We start from the raw sequence: 17,715 nt of genomic DNA, 5'->3' as shown, positions 1-17,715 counted from the left end.
TGGCTAAGCCCCAGTGCAGCCAAAATAAGTAGATAGATAAAATGAGTATTTTGTAAAGGGCATATGAAGTGGCCCACCCAATTTCTTCCACATGATGTAACAGCCATGTTTGTCATTCATCCATCCACTGAGCACAACTGGTGCCTGAGACAGTTAAGAAACCTCCTGCAGTGCAGGAGACCCAGGTTCGATCCCTGGGTCGGGAAGATCCCCTGGAGAAGGGCATGGCTACCCACTCCAGTAAGTCTTGCCTGGACAATCCCATGAACAGAGGAGCCTGGCTCTACACTCCATGGGGTCGAAACGAGTCGGACACAACCGAGCGACTTTCACTTACTTTTCAACGCAAGGGAGGAGCCCTCACTATTTGAGATCTAGAGACCACACGTCTCCTTTCTGTTGGTCGTCGCCCAGCCTACCATCCTACTCGTCCCACCTGTCCCAGCTAACTCCAGCCCCAGTGCTCTCCTGCATCATAAAACATCGAAGTTACTTCCTCCCAGATCACCCTCTAAGGCTGAGGCTCCAAAAAAGCAGGTTCTGTGTTCATCAACATGGGCCTCAAACAGTGTAACATGGTGTGTACTCCTTACTCAACTTTAAATAGGCTTCTTGTAGTTGATCAGTCACTAAGTCATGTCCAACTCTTTACGACCCCATGAACTGCAGCAGGCCAGGCTTCCCTGTCCTTCACCATATCCCGGAGTTTGCTCAAACTCATGTCCATTGAGTCCGTGATGCCATCCGACCATCTCATACTCTGCAGCCCTCCTCTCCTTTTGCTTTTGATCTTTCCCGGCATCAGGGTCTTTTGAGTTGGCTCTTTACTTGGGTCCAAAATACCACTTGGTAGTTAGAAAGACTGAAAAGCAGCTTTTATGTTGCCCTACATCAAGACTCAGCTTTCACACAGATGACCAACTACAGAAGGAAAGAGAAAGAGTTGAAAGAGAGCCCATAAAACTAGTAAAAATGGAGAATTTTTGTTTTTTTCCTGGCTTTCAACTTTTTATTTCGTATTAGGGAATAGTCAATTAATATGTTGTGGTAGTTTCAGGTGAACAGCGAAGGGACTCAGCCATACATGTATGTGTATCCCCCAAAACCGCTTCAAAAAATGGAGAATATTTTTAATCTCATGATCATGCAGGCATATTTAGGATCAGACTTCCCTTGCAGACTGAGTATATGCCCACATGGTCTGCACTTCTTCAAAGAGCTACACTTTCAGAAGCTTCAAAATTATATTTTCAAACAATCTTTGCTATTTGTGTATTTCCACCCTCTCTCTCATCTGACATAAGCCACAGGTAGGCTTCCGCAATTCCCTGGTCCTCTGCAAACAGGATTTGTCATCCATGTCTACATTGTGGTCAATTCTTTCAACAGATGGAATCCAAAAAAGAACATCTGGCTAGGAGGCACAATCTTAGAAACAGTACTTCGCCACAGAAAATTATCTGTCATGAATTCATTGCAGGAGATGGCAAGGTCAAAGGGATATACCTTTACATTTTCAGGTGGAGCAGTGTGGGTGTGAAATGATGCTGCTACCTATACATTTTAAACTTTGTCTGAACAGAAATTCTAATAATGTAGGCAAGAGTTTGATCATGAAAGGATGTGTGCTTGATAAAATGTAACCTACTAATTAAAAAGGAAGGGAGAAAGGCAAGATTTGAAATACCTAATCCTTCAGGACTTAAGAAGTTAGAAAATAAAAAGCAAAACAGAGCATTTAAACATTTCAGGAAATGAAGTTTCTAAGAGTGCTGTCACAGCCGATGCTTTGTTTTCCCAAGTATCCATTACAAGAAATTACTAAAGCAAAAAGGATAAATTACTCCAGTACAAATAGTCAAAACAGACAGGGGTCTAACTTCCTTAATATAAAAATCAGGAAGAACAAGACCAAAAGGCAATTTGAAAAATGAGCAAAGGACATAAACAACAAAGGATAGATAACAGCAAAATAGATACTAATGGTTTTTAAATGTGTAAAATTAAACTCAGTCTCATGTATACTAAGAGAAATGTGCGTTAAATGACAATCGATCTCATTTTTCACTTCTCAGATTCAAAATGTTAGGGAACACACAGCAGGCAAAGATGCGGAGGCGGACACAGCATTCATGGACGGTCAGGGGAGCTCTGTTTGGCATAACCTCTTTGGAGAGCAAATTTAGTAAGTTATCAGAATCCTTCCTCTTAGCAATATCATTTCCAAGAGTTTAGGTTCCATATATGATTATACATCTTTGGATAGATTTTCACTACAGCACTGCTTATCACATGAGAAAGGGGAAACTACCTAAATATCCAACAGTGGCAAACTGATAGGAGAATACACCCACTATGAGAAAAATGCAAAATGTTAACAAGAATGTGAGGGAGCTACAGGCACCAATGGGGAATGATTTACAAGACACGATGTTAAGTAAAGACAGCAAGATGCAACCAAATGTATTTCCAGTGTACTACCTTCCATGACATCTGGTCCCATCACTTCATGGCAAATAGATAGGGAAACAGTGACTGACTTTATATTTTGGGGCTCCAAAATCACTGCAGATGCTGACTGCAGCCATAAAATTAAAAGACACTTGCTCCTTGGAAGAAAAGTTATAAGCAACCTAGACAGCATATTCAAAAGCAGAGACATTACTTTGCCAACAAAGATCAGTCTAGTCAAGGCTATGGTTTTTCCAGTAGTCATGTATGGATATGAGAGCTGGACTATAAAGAAAGCTGAGTGCCGAAGAACTGATGCTTTTGAACTGTGGTGTTGGAGAAGATTCTTGAGAGTCCCTTGGACTGCAAGGAGATCCAATCAGTCCATCCTAAAGGAAATCAGTCCTGAATGTTCATTGGAAGGACTGATGATGAAGCTGAAACTCCAATGTTTGGCCACCTGATGCAAAGAATTGACTCATTTGAAAAGACCGTGATACTTGGAAAGATTGAGGACAGGAGGAGAAGGGGACGGCAGAGGATGAGATGGTTGGATGGCATCACCAACTCAACGGACATGAGTTTGAGTAAACTCCGGGAGTTGGTGATGGACAGGGAGGTCTGGCATGCTGCAGTCCATGGGGGTCACAAAGAGTTGGACGTGACTGAGTGACTGAACTGAACTTTTTGGAAAAAAAAAAAAGGTGTGGTTTTTAAAAATATTTTAAAAACATCTTTGGCCTTCTCTTTAAAAAGTGGAGTTGAGGTACTTCCCGGTGGTCCAGCAGTTAAGACTCTGTGCTTCCAATGAAGGGGGTGTGGGTTTGACCCCTGGTTGGGGAACTAAGATCCCACATGTGGTGTGAGCAAAAAAATATCTTCTAAAAAATAAGTAAATAAATAATAAAAGGTAAAGTTGAATTCCACTCTCCTTGAAGGCTAGACTTAGACTACAGTATAAGACAGAAATTGCAGCGTGTGATTTCTCAGTTGCTGTGCTCAGTCAGTCAGTCATGTCCAGCTCTTTGTGATCCCCTGGACTGTAGCCTGCCAGGATCCTCTGTCCATGGGATTTTCCCAGGCAAGAATACCAGAGTGGGTTGCCATTCCCATCTCCAGGGGATCTTCCTGACCCAAGGACTGAACTTGCATCTGTTTCATTTCCTGCACTGGCTTCTGAGACAATGTCATAAAAAGGCTTCCTGTCTTGGATCCGTGCTCTGGGGAGAGCCAAATGCCATGTGGCAGGACACTGAAGCAGCACTGTGGAGAGTCCAGGTGATGGACAAGTGAACCTCTTCACAACAGACATGCGTCAACCGACCCCATGGAAGTGGATCCTCCAGCCCCAGTCGGTCCTTCAGATGAGACCAGGGCCTTGGCCAACATCCTGGCTACAACCTCATGAAGGAGAACTACCCAGCTTAAGCCACTCTCAAGCTTCTGACACACAGAAACCTTGAGTAGTAAACGTTTGTTGTTTTACGGTGTTAAGTCTTAGAGTCATATGTCACACAGCACTCAGTAACCAATGCAGCGAAGATATTCACATATATGCTTGAATATTTGCAGAATATCTCTAGGGAGAAAATGGAGAGACTGGGCCTCAGGGGTGGAAGAAAACATTTTCGATCATACTGTATCTTTTTATATTTATGTTTTTATTTTCCTAATGTATTATCTTTTCTTTAACAAAAGAACCTCATAGATTCCATGAATGGCTGAATTGTGCATAAATATCTTTAACCTCCCTATTTTAACTCTTAAAAAATTTAATTTGTTCCACTTGTGAAATAAAACTGAAGTAAATAGTAAAATACAAGTTGAAATATTTTAGAAAATATCTCCCCCCAACTCTGCCCAGATACAGAGCCCACTGTATAAATCAGCACTCTGTCAGAAAAAGAGCAGAGAAAATTAATGATGGAAAAAGAGAAGCTTAGGAGATTTAAATAACCACCTCCCTGATTCTCAGAGAAAACTTTTCTTGGCTGAATATCACAGGAGCTCAGAGAATGGTTAGGGCAAAGCCAGCCTATTTTAGAAAATCTTGAAGAATCTGTGCTAGGGATTATCCAAGGGTCCCACTCTCTGTGTCTCCTCAAATACAGTTAAGTCCGTAACTCTTTAGAGACCACTCTACATGCAGGTCCTCTGTACATGCTTGTATAGCCCCCACTCAACAGGATCCCACTTTCCCTTCCTCCCCAGGTGACTATTATGTGCCAGACTATAGTGCCTTCATGGAAAAGACTGACTCTGGCCCTTGAGCAAGGGACCCTGGACTGAGCAGTGGGGAACAGAGCTCGAATCCAGCAAGGCACCTTGAACCAATCATCCATCCATCTGACTTATTTACTTTCCATTACCAAGAAGAAAGCTGAGCACCAAAGAACTGATGCTTTTGAACTGTGGTGTTGGAGAAGACTCTTGAGAGTCCCTTGGACTGTAAGGAGATCCAACCAGTCCATCCTAAAGGAAATCAGCCCTGAATATTCATTGGAAGGACTGATGCTAAAGCTGAAACTCCAATACTTTGGTCACCTGATGTGAAGAACTGACTCATTTGAAAAGACCCTGATGCTGGGAAAGATTGAAGGTGGGAAGAGAAGGGGATGACAGAGGATGAGATGGTTGGATGGCATCACCAACTCAAAGAACATGAGTTTGAGTAAGCTCTGGCAGTTGGTGAAGCCTGGAGTACTGTGGTCTATGGGGTCACAAAGAGCCAGACACGACTGAGTGACTGAACTGAAGTGAACCAAGAACAGATGGAGGGCCTCCCACAATCCCTCTGCTGTGCCAGGTGGTGAGGACACCCCATGAATCTCACTCAAGGGCATGTGCTGTGTTGTGTGTGCACATGTGTGTAAGAGGTTAGCAAAGCACCTCTGTTCCCACCCCAACTAACTTTGTATGATTTCACAAATGTAATGTGAAAGGGGACAACAGAGGACAAGATGGTTGATGGCATCCATTGATGACTCAATGGACATGAGTTTGAGCAAATTCTGGGAGATAGTGAAGGACAAGGAAGCCTGGCGTGCTGCAGTACACAAGGTCGCAAAGAATCGGACACAACTGAGCAACTGAACAATCACAAAATGTGTAAGCAAGTGGCATAGATCTCAGAAAACAATGACCCCAAAAATGTCATTTGGGGGGAAAAATTAAAGTTACAGAACTGCATTTTTGCTCATTTCCCTTTTGAACACAAAATTCATATTTGGTTATGGAAATAACATCTCCCCTTTTAAACTCTTCGGACACCAAACTGAAAAGGTCTCAACCTGCTTGCTCCTGGAGAAAGATGCACAGAGAGACCACCAGATGTTGGTCCCAACAGACCCCTTCACCACTTCCAACCCCCATTCAATGTGACAATGTTAGGACAACTCAGTTAATTTACTTATCTATTTAGGGAGGCAGTATCTCTCGGAGACAATGCTTATTCAAAGGCCATGACTTGACTTCTACTTTGTTGCACTCAGTTTCACCTCCCTGGAGAATCTAAATATAATGGCAAATACAAGCTTCCAAGCTCAGCAGTAGCTGTGTATTAGTGGTTAAATGTATGGTGTCCAAAACATAGTTTAAGAAATTCTTAGATTCTGTTCCAGGATTAGTCGCTTGTCACATACATTAAGCTTTTTTTAATTAAGTCATGTGAAATTTGCTAGGAAATCCCTTTTTTAGACTATTCCATCCCTGCTGCGTGTGTGCTCAGTCATGTCCGACTCTGAGATCCGATGGACTGTAGCCTGCCAGGCTCCTGTCCATGGGCTTCTCCAGGCAAGAACAGTGGAGTTTCCTTCTCCAGGGTATCTTCCCAACCAGGGATCAAACCCATATCTCCTGCATTGGCAGACAGATCTTTCAGCAATGTGCCACCTGGGAAGACCTATCCCACCCCTGGACCCTGCCTGAAAGTATTAGAAGAACCAAACCTGTAAGCAAGACTTCCTTAGCTACTAAATCCGTGTGTCTATAAAGTCCTTACTTTACTCCATGGTGTTAGTATCTTGTTTGTCATTTGCTCTTACTGTGTTGGTGTGTTATTATGTTGTCATCCTTTCCTTTGTAATGAAGAGAAGAATTTTTGTTTCTAAAGACATTGCAGGGTTACCCTATAATTTGATAAATAATTATCACTTCTTTGAGAAAACAAAACTAAAAATTACATGATCAGCAATTCATTTACCATACAACAATTCAAGGAGGCTTTCCAGTGGCCTGCTTTATACATTCATGGCTCTTTTACAACCAAGAATACATTCTTGCATACGTATAGAATAAAATAAAATGACAAAGTAATAGAATGACAATTCTCACCAAGATAGGTAATATAAACTACCAGGTGACTAAATTTAGAAGCACATCTTATTACTACATTTTACTGTGTTGTATGTCATTACTTTCTGATAACCAATACATTTATTTGTCACCTATACATTTTAAAAATAGGAATAAATATAAAAAATTTCCCAAATAGAATGAGACCTAATTAACTTAAAACTTTGTTTAAGAAAAAAGAAAAAAAAAACTGTGTTTACTAGGCTGTCATGAAGGCTAGGTGAATGGTTAGAGGAACATTGCAGTATTATCCTTAAAGAACAGCTCTGTGAAATTTACACTCCAGTCATGGCATCAAAAACACACCAATACACACTGGCCCCTGACATGTTTATAAAACCTAGACGGTCAGATGTCCACTATGGAATACAGCGTCCAGATAAAGTACAGCCCAAATAAGGAGCTTAGGAATGGTTAAATTTGGCAAAGAAATCCTATTCTGAACTAATTTAAGGATTCTAAATCAAGTATCACAAAGTCAAGAGATAAAATAGGCTAAAGGGCTTTTGCTTGAGTTTTGCTTTGCGATCCTTTTGTTTTTCAAGACAATGATTAGAAGCATGAGAAGAAAGTGAGATGCCTTAACAATCCTATGGGACACATCCTAAGTGACCCTTAGAAGTTGCATCAGGTGGTAGTTGCTTCAAAACCAGTTTTACTGTTTGGAGGTCCGTTTGTTACTTTAACAAAAGGAAAAGGACTGAGCACCCTGCCAATCATCGGAGTCAAACATTCTGCTAAGCCACTCAGGACATGCCCCCTTGCCTCTGTCCACACACACTACTCTAAGCAGAATCTGAGAAAACAACTATTTTTACTTTTCATAATATTCTTCTCCCCCAGAGAATGGAAGTAATTGGGTATGTAGAGGTATTTTCCCTAAAATAAAATAAAATGGCAGGGATGGAATGGAAAAGGGACTATCCCCATGCAAAAATCAATGAAAGTTGATCAGAACTAACAGATGTAACAAGAATTCACACTTATACCAGGCTTCTTTCAAGTCAGGTACTGTTCTAAGTAGAATCTTATCTTGAATCCCAACAACCTCATAGAGTAAGTACTATTGTTGTTTTGTTTTATTCATAGGCAACGAAGGCACAAAAAGGCTAAGTAACTTGCCCAAGGTTACACAGCAAGAAAGAAACGAAGCCAGGATTTGGCCCCAGCTCACTGGCTCTAAAGTCTGTGCTACTGATCATTCCAATATACCACCTCCTACAGGCAACCACCGGTTCACACACATCATCCATTTCCAGACCTGTGCTCCACACTGGAGACAGCGTACAGAGGGTGGTGTGAGTGGAGCTTTGACAGGGGCTACCCAAGCCAAATCGGCGTTGGGAAAGCCTCCCCGGAGGAGACGATGGCCACGCGGAACCTTGGACACAAGCAGATAACCAGGCAAGGGAGGGCAAGAGGGATGAAGGGGAAGAAACTTGATTTGGGTAGAGCACATGGAAAATTTCAAGGCAGAAAAGAATGTGGTTCTCCCAAGGCCCAGTAAGTAGTTTAACTTGGCGGCACACTGGTATCAAAAGGCGGGGGTGAGGGGGCACCCAGGCAATGCCAAGGAGACAGGAATCACATCCCGGGAGAGCCTCGTGATCTGGCTAAGGAGTGGGGATTTATCTGCCATAAACAACTGAGGAATTTTATACTAGGAAACAAAATGATCAGATCTTTTCTTTCTTAGCTCACTGGCTATGACAAAGGACTAGATTGGAGAAAACCAAGGATGGAAGCAGAGTCCAGTTAGGAAACTGTTTCCAAGCTGTAATGAGAGACTGGTAAACTATAGCCCAGAGACCAGAGCCAGGGGGAAATTTCTTAAACCAAGGAGCGGAGCTAGAACACACACAGCAGCGCCGTGTTCAGGCTCCCCCTCCCCTAACCCCCCTGAAGTCTTCATGCTCCAGGGACCCTCCTTGGGGTTTGTACCCTCAGATTATGTCCCAATACATGATCTGCAAAGTCTCAGCATCTTAAAAATTGCCCCAAACAACAAGTGAAGAACAGCAAGCCCATTCTTCCCAAACTCTCTTGCCACTCAAAGAATTCTTAAAATTCTGATCTTAATCATGTTGGGAACCTTTTTTCCTTATTTCCTTTTTTTTTTCCAGTTATTAAAATTTGCTTACATTTCTCTCAAAGAGGTTGGGTCATAACTGGCCTCTATAAGCCTGGAAATATTTTGCAAGGATTATGACTTAACATACAATGCACATTCTTGACCTTATTATCTGCCGCTTTCCGGGTCTGGCCAAAGGTCTTTGGGAAGAGCTTTTTCAACAAAAAACCTGCTCCTGGACCTTGGTCCTTATTTGTGATGCCTCATAGGAATCCCTATTTAAACTCAAAACTACCTCACTTGTATCTCTACAGAATCTTTGTCCTCTTTGACTCTTTGAAGTAAGGCTGAAAATATGACAAAGAAGCAGACGACGGTTATCAGCATATTGCATGCTTCTTAAAAAAAAAGCTAAAATGTTCCATAAATATTACCATATTTAAATAAACTTCCATTTTCCTCCCAAACATACGTTACTGATTCTCCCAAAATGAAAGCGGTTTTGGGAGTTGAAAATTTGGGCCTGCTCTGGGCCTCTGAGATTTGAGTCCTAGTATACAGTTTCACTTTACAACCTACCTGTTAGCATTTTTCCACTTTAAGTATTAGTGTTTCCTTTGGCAGAAATTGTTCGGAACATCAATAGGGCTTGTCGGGGTTTTGCTTTTGTTCTGTAGGTTCTTTGAGAACCTCCAGACTAGAAGGGCCAGTTAGGATTTTCAGGACAAAGGCCGGTGGGATGCTGGACTTACCTCCCACCACCCCCATCCCAACCTCTTTGTTTCCAAACCCTCAATTCTTCCCGGTCACATTCCTTTGGATTTCCCCGACTAGGTGGGAAAAAAAAAATTCCGCCTGCCAAAGCAGGAGACGTGGGTTCGATCCCTGGGTGGGGAAGATGCCCTGGAGAAGGAAATGGCAACCCACTCCAGGAGTCTTCCCTGGGACATTCCATGGACAGAGGACCCTGGAGGGCTAGAGCCCATGGGGTCGCAAAGAGTCGGACACGACTGAGCGACTTAACCACGCTCCTTTAACTCTTCTCGTTGAAACGTAGGCTGTCCTGCCTGGCTCCCGCGGATAGAGGGCTCGGTGACCATCGGGCGCAGAGGGCATGACCCCTGCGCGTCCCTCTGGGATCAGATCTGAAAAGACACGACTGAGGGTGCTGGGAGGGGGCGTCCCGGGAGTTGCGGGAAGCCAGGTTTACCTTCACGAAGAGGGTGATGTCGTGGTCCTGCCCCGGGATCCCCTCCTCGGACGCCTCGCCGCCCTCCTGGCCGCCGTTCTCGGGCACTGTGCCGCCGCCGCGTTCAGCGCTGCGCTCGTCCACCAGGTGGTTGCTCAGGTCGGCTTGGGGCTTTCCGACCTCCACCGGCCGGATCGCCTCTCCAGCCGCGGTGCCCTCCTCCTCGCCCCCGGCCGTGGCCTCCTCGCTTGGCCCCTGGAGACCCCGCTCCCGCCTCTCCTCTTCGGCCTCCTCCGCCTGCCCCGGGGGCCCACCCTGGTCCGCGTCCTCACCGGCCTCTGCCCTCGCGTGTCCTGGGGCCGCTTCCCCCGACTCCCCTGCCTCGGGGTCGCCCGTCTCCTCCGCTGAGCCCCGAGGCCCCCGCGCAGGCTCCCCGGGGGTGGACCCCACGCTCTCCGCCGCTGGGGCCTCAATCGCCTCTGCCTGGGACTGGGGTCTGCGGTCCCCTCCGTCCCGGGGCTCACCCTCCGCGCCCTGCGCTCCTGACGTCGGCACCCCGACATCCGTGCTGGCCCCCGCTGGCCCCCCGACATCTGTGCTATCCGCCACCGATTCCTCGGCTCCCACGCTCTCCCCCACCGACCCCTCGGCGTCCACGCTGTTCCCCACCGACTCCGGGGCGTCCAGGCGGGCCCCCACCGACCCCTCGGCGTCCACGCGCGCCCCCAACGACCCCTCGGCATCCACGCTGTTCCCCACCGACTCCGGGGCGTCCACGCGGGCCCCCATCGACCCCTCGGCATCCACGCTTTCCCCCACCGACTCCGGGGCGTCCACGAGCGCCCCAGACGCCCCAGGCGCGCTGCCGGCCGGCTCCCTCGGCCCGCTCCCCGCCTCTTCCTTCGCGTTCAGGGCAGCGGGGTCCCCGCGCCCCCAGTGAGCCTCCCCCGGCTCCTCGCCCTGCGCACCTGGCCCGGGGCTCGCCTCCTCCTCCGGCTCCGCGCCGCTCGTCGGCCCCTCTCCCTCGCGGGCGTCCTCCCCTGCCTCGGCCTGGCCTTGCGCCCCGCTCCCGCCCCGCGTCTCGGCTCCCGGGCCCGCGCCGGAGCCCGGTTCCAGCCCGCCCGTTCGCCCTCCGGCCGGCGCCGGGCCTTCTCCCTCGGGCCCCGCGGCCGTCGCGGCTGCGCCCGGCCCTTCGCCCCCCGCCGCCTCCGCGGGGCCCTCTCTAGCCTCCTCTCGCTGAGCCTTCGGGCCGGCGGCCTCCGGCTCGCCCCGCCTCTCTGCCTGAAGCGCCAAGCCCCCGGACGGGCTCCGAGGACGCGGGGCGCCCCCCTCCAGCTCCGCGACCTCGGCCATGGCTGTAGATCCCTGTCTTGGACCGGAGACCCTTCCTGGACTCTGCTGAGGAGCCGGTTGGCGCTAGGCGAAGGGCACGGCGCGAGGGACCTTTGTACCCCCTCGGAGCGGACCCTCCCTGCTCCCGGCTCTGGCGGCGCCTGAGCGGTGCGCTGGGCGCGCGGGGCGAAATCCTCTAGCCACAAGACGCCGCACCCCTTCTCCCGAGCTTAAACTCTCTGGGTTCTTTCACCGCTCCTGTTTCTCCCTGGTTCCGTGTCTGCTTCCCACCTGGACCCCTAATTCCGACCTTGGTTCTCTGGAAAGGCGCCCGCGAGGGTGCAGTGCGCGGCTGGGGAGGGCCGCTCGGCGTTCGGAGGTTGACCAGGAGTGCCCAGTGCCACCTCCATCCCCCCTGGGGCTTGGGCGGGGTTTGCATCCCCCTCGGTTCCCCCTACGTGGGTGGCCTGAGAGCCTGGCCAATGACAGCCTTTCTTGCGGCCTTTGTGGATTTCAGTGAAAAGATCCTGAGCCTGCCGGCAGCTTGGGAGCTTTCTGGAACAGCTTCAAGTTCCAGAGCCATTAAAATCACCCCCCACACGCCCAAACACCTAATCCCCACTTTCCCAGGAGTCAAGTGTTAAACTTCAGCAGCTGCTCAACTGCAGGTGCCCCTGAAATGCCTCAGTGCCCACGAGCAAGGTGGATACGTCCTGGAAGAAGGAAGGCAAGGCGGCACTCCTTCCTTCCAATTTCTGCCGGGGCCTGCTGAGAAGAAGTTCCAGGGGCCTCGATATAGAAGGAAGAGGAGCTGTATCATGTAATCAATCGTATAATTCTGCATCTTTCTTTGATTTTCTGTAATTTAAAATGCATTATTTCTAGCTCTGGTGGTTCAGATGGTAAAGAATCTGCATGGAATGTGAGAGACCAGGGTTTGATCCCTGGGTTGGGAAGATTCCCTGGAGAAGGAAATAGCAATCCACTCTAGTATTCTTGCCTAGAGAATACCATGGACCAAGAGCCTGGCGGGCTACAGTCCATGGGGTTGCAAAGAGTTAGAGCACGACTAAAGCACACATTTTAAAATGAATACAGGCTCAATGCTGAAAATAGGGTAGCTAGAAAATAACAGAGCTCTTGAAAATTTTTCTGTTATCTCATTACCCATGTTAAATGAAGATATCTCCTGCCATGTCAATAAACAAGAAATGTCACAGCCATCAGTGACTTCTGGCCTCCAAATGTGATTGAGGGCTCCCAAAACTGCAGTCCAGGGGATGCCACCACCCTCCATGGTGATTGCTGAAGAGCCGAGGGAATGCAAGAAGCAGCCATCTACCGCTGTTTAAGGAGAACAAGGAAACTGGATTTGGCCCCAGATAGTGAGGTGCATATGAAAGGAATGAATTCTGTAAGCCCAGAGGCTTGCATCTTCCCAGACTTAGAATGCTAAATTCCTGAACTTGATACCAGATCTTTGGTGCTCAGACTACCTAGTCCCTTTGTTACAAACTTGTTCATAGCCTGACTTCCCCTCTGGCCTCCTTGGAGCGGTCTCTCAGATTTAACTAAGGTGCTGTCTCCAGGGCGGCAGTCTTCCCTTTGCCCCAAATAAAACTGAACTCAAAAGTCTCAAGTTGGCTTCCCTGGTGGCTCAGAGGTTAAAGAGTCTGCCTGGAATGCGGGAGACCTGGGTTGGATCCCTGGGTCGGGAAGATCCCCTGGAGAAGGAAGCGGCAACCCACTCCAGTGCTCTTGCCTGGAAAATCCCATGGAGGGAGGAGCCTGGTAGGCTACAGTCCATAGGGTCGCAAAGAGTCGGACACGACTGAGCGACTTCACTTTCACCCACAATAAACACTTTATTTTAGAGACAAAGAAGGAGGTGGGGTGGCCGGGGGGCGGGTGCTAGGGAGCCAGAGCAAGACTTTGAGTATACAGCAGTGAACAAGACTGAGAAGTTTCCTCCCATTATCAGAGCTTTGGAGTGGAACAACAGCAACAAAAAATAATCAAACCAGATACCTTTCGAGTTTTATATAGACATATACACTTGAACAGGGCTTTCCTGGTGGCTCAGACGGTCAAGAATCTGCCTGTAGTGCTGGAGACTTGAGTTCAGACCCTGGGTTGGGAAGATCCCCTGAAGAATGGAATGGCAACCCACTCCAGTGTTCTTGCCTGGAGAATCTCATGGACAGAGGAGCCTGGCGGGCCACAGTCCATGGGGTCACACAGAGCGACTAAGCACACACAAACACATGAACATATAAAAAAACCTTAGCTCCTGTATCTCACACCGCCATATCCAACCTGCCAGGAAATCCTATTATGTCTATTTTTTTTTAAGTATATCCAGAATGCAACCTCTTTAATCTACCCTCATTGCTACCAGACTGGTCCAAGCAGCCATCACCTCCTAACTGGTTCTCCTGCTTTTCCCTCACCCTCCTATAGTCTGTTCTTCAGTCAGTTGATCCTCGTTTGAAATCACCAGTCCACCACGCCACTTTTATGCTTGAAACCTTTCAAAGACTTCCTGTCTCACGCCAAGAAAAAGCCAAGTCCTTACACATCAAGTATGAGATTCCATAAAACCAGGCACCTGAATCTCTTCTGACCTCACCGGCTTCTAACACACCAACCTCTCTGCTATTTCCTGGAACTTGCTGGGCAACCCTCTGCCAAGGATGCTGCCTGTATCCTCAGTGATCACTTTTTACCTTTTGAGATCTTTCACAAGCTGTTTTCTCGAAGCACTTATTTTACTTTATGTTTTAATTTTATTTTTATGGGAATAATCCTTAAGACCTACCCTCTTAGCAATATACAATATTGTTCACCATCGTCACATTGTTGTACATTAGATCTTCAGAACTTACTCATCTTTTGCATAAGTGAAACGTGTGACCAACACCTTTCCAATTTCACCTCGCCCCAGTCCCTGATAACCACCATTCTATTCTCTTTCTATGACTACTTTAGATTCTACCTATCCGTGAGCTTATGCAGTAATTTTTTTTTTGTTTTTCCAGCTTATCTTACTTAGCATAAGGCCCTCCAGGTTCATCCAAATTGTTACAAATGGCAGGATTTTCCTCTTTTTTTTTTTTAAAGACTGAATAACATTCCATTGTCTGTATCTATCATATTTGCTTTATCCATTCACTCGAGGAAGAACATTCAGGTTGTTTTCATATCTTGACCATTATAAGTAAAGCTGCAATGAACAAGGATAAGCAGTCTATTTTCAAACACAGCCTCTACTCTCAATCACCCTTTTCTGCCTTGTCTTTCTCCATAGCAGTTATCTCCTTGTAACATAAGCTATTCTACTTACTCATTATGTCTCCTTCATCCCACCCCACCGGGATGGTGGTTCTGTGAAGCTGGGCACATAATAGGCACTCAGTAAATAAATGCTGAATTAGTGACTGCATGCATGCTTTCACATATATCAACCTGTATACAAACACACACACACACACACATATATATATAATTTTTTTTGGTCATGCCACATGGCATTTGGGATCTTAGTTCCCTGACCAGGGATGAAACCTCTGCCCCTTGCATTCGAAGCACAGAGTCTTAACCCCTGGAGTGCCAAGGAAGTCCCCAATCTGAGCCAGTTTTCAAATACACTTTTTCCAGTTGGTTTTATACTTTGGGAGATAAGCTAATGTCATGAGACAGGCTATACACAGAAAATCTTATCGACTGACTTTGGTGAGTCCTTCAGTAAATACTTTTAATTACCAGCAAAGGTCGATCAGTTGGTATATAGGAACACAAAGGAAATGCCAAATAAATGGAGTTGTGAAGGTCACTGTGAAGTCACTTAGAGATTTGCGCAGTGTTGACTCCGTTGGCCAGTACCAGATTAGCTATTTAAATACCAAGGAGGGTTAAACAGAGGTGAGGAATTCAGGGATGGGAGGGAAAAGGCAAAAGTGCTGATAATTAAGTCGATTTTTAGTAATTTTAGAGTTTTCCTACCATCTTTTATGAGGAAACACAAAACAGGGTAACTCAGGGATTACAAAAAAAAATCTCAAGGACTTATAAATAAATGATATAAAGGTTTGTTGTTTTTACTGTTTTCTCAGAATGAGCAGACTCATTTCCACAGAGACACTCTCTTTCTCCAGCAGGTCTCTATTCCTTTCAGAAGAGCCCTTGGGAAGATGGTGTATCTAGAACATTCAGGCCACAGGCCACACTGTGGCCAAACAAGACGTCCCCCTTGGGTTGATTTCTCCCCAGACAACTCCTCCTCCTCACCTAAGAATGGTCCCAAACCTGGCTGTGCTCCATCACTTAGAGAGGTATGTTGTTGTTGTTAGTCACTCAGTCATGTCTGACTCTGCGAGATCCCATGGACTGGGGCCCACCAGGCTCCTCTCTCCATGGGATTCTCCAGGCAAGAAGACTGGAGTGGGTTGCCATTTCCTTCTCCATATTTCAGTTTAGAGAAAGGTATCTCAGGATATCCCTGGTGGTCTAGTGGTTAAGACTCCACGCTTCCATTGTGACAGGCTGGATTCAACCCTGATCAAGTCATGTGGCCCAGCCAAAAAAAAAAAAAAAAAAAGGAAGAATATTGCCTCCAAATCGTCCTCACCTGGGAGGCAGGAATTTAAGCACAGGTAGAGCATCCGGTAAGCCAGTGAAAACATCACACTAACCAACACGAATTGTGTCATGTGAAACTGGTGGGTTCTCTGAGTTAAATCCCACCTTATCAGATGTTAACTGTGTGATCTTGATGTTTTTCATCTAGAACAGTGGGCATAAGAGGATTATTGTCATTGTGAGCTTCAAATCAGAGGATGTATGGATGTGTGATACTCAGCACAGCGCTGATTCTTGTTAACACTACAGTTTCCTTGTTCTACTTGTCCCAGGAGATAGAGCTGTCACATGTGGACAGAACCGTGTATTACAGGGCAGGAAGAGCCATGGAAAACTAGGATGACACTTCATCCCACTTAGCCCGTGATGGTCCAGGTTATGTCTGTTCTTTCCACCAAGATGATAAGAGGATCCTCCCACCCCCCCACACAGGAAGTGTCCTGGTTTGAGGACCTCCCTGGTGGCTCAGACAGCAAAGAATCCACCTGCAGTGCGGGAGACTGGGGTTTGATCTCTGGGTCAAGAAGATCAAATACTGGAGAAGGGAATGGCAACCCACTCCAGTATTCTTGCCTGGAGAATTTCATGGACAGGGAGCCTGGCGGGCTGCAGTCGTTGGGTCACAAAGAGTCAGACAAGACTGAGCAGCTAACACTTTTCACTTTCACCCTGAACTTTTCTAACTGATGAGAGTTTCCTCTGTTTTCTTTCCATGTGATTTTGCACTATTTTTAAAACAAATTAGATTCTGAGCAAATACTTATTGGATGATATAAGAGATTTTTAAAAGGGAGAAGAGGAGGAAGGAAAAGCAAAGGAAGAAGGGGAGGGAGGTGAGGGGGAAGCACCCCAATTTTTATTACAAACCACCTGCTGAAAATCTTGCTGCAAAGTTATTTCACAACCTGGAAGGATGTTTGATAGAAACACGTTCAGCCCAGGGGGAAGGGCAGGGGAGAAAAGGTACAGAAACCTTCTGCTGAGCTAGCTTCTGGGTCCTGGTGACTGTAGTTTGAACCTCTCATTCTCGTCACCTTTACTTCTAACACCAGAAGGAGCAGTAACAATCTTGGTGGAGATGGAAATAGTACTAGAATTTAAGAACAAAAGTCAGTTCAAAATCTCCCACCTCTATCTGTACAGTTTCTCTTGGCATTTTGGTTGATCACTCAGAGCTTTTGTGTAATAAAGTTTTATTAAAGTATAAAGGAGATAGAGAAAGCTTCTGACATAGGCGTCAGAAGGGAGCCGAAAGAGTATCCCCCTGCTAGTCTTCAGCTGGATGTTATATAGTCACTAGCAGTCTGTCAAAGAAAGAAAGGAATATTTAAAACTCAGAATGGCACCAGGCCCCTCACCCATAAGATTCATTTTGGGATAATCTTGGCACCAGATGATTCATCCCGGGCCATAAAAATGATTGGCTTGAGTCTTGTAGAAGGGCAGATTCCTATACAAATAGTTCTGTTTACATAGGTTAGGGGAACAATATCTGAGTATAACATACTGGTTTGTCAAGTAGGTTCTGAGCCATTAGGCGGAACCGACTTGAAGACAGAGTCTGGGGTAAATGCATAGTATATTAACATAGCTTAAAACAAACATTTCCATAAGAAAAATGCATTGGTTAACTCAAGGTTTGAGAATAGTTAACTTCAGGTGAAACCAGGTGTCATTATGG

At 46.4% G+C, this 17,715-nt stretch overlaps 1 protein-coding gene across 1 annotated transcript in view; it reads right to left on the bottom strand.

The window, feature by feature from the left end:
• The window catches only part of CLIC6 (chloride intracellular channel 6), a 61,277-nt gene extending 49,860 nt beyond the window's left edge, over window positions 1–11,417 (bottom strand). The window contains exon 1 of the mRNA XM_040266074.1: window positions 10,086–11,417. Within this exon, the coding sequence (XP_040122008.1) occupies window positions 10,086–11,417 (1,332 nt within the window). The remainder of the gene's footprint in view (window positions 1–10,085) is intronic.
• Between the last annotated feature and the right edge of the window lie 6,298 nt (window positions 11,418–17,715).

Source organism: Oryx dammah, unplaced genomic scaffold (assembly GCF_014754425.2).
Source record: "Oryx dammah isolate SB20612 unplaced genomic scaffold, SCBI_Odam_1.1 HiC_scaffold_2, whole genome shotgun sequence".
Taxonomy (NCBI): Eukaryota; Metazoa; Chordata; class Mammalia; order Artiodactyla; family Bovidae; genus Oryx; species Oryx dammah.
This window is presented reverse-complemented; position numbering and strand designations above follow the sequence as displayed.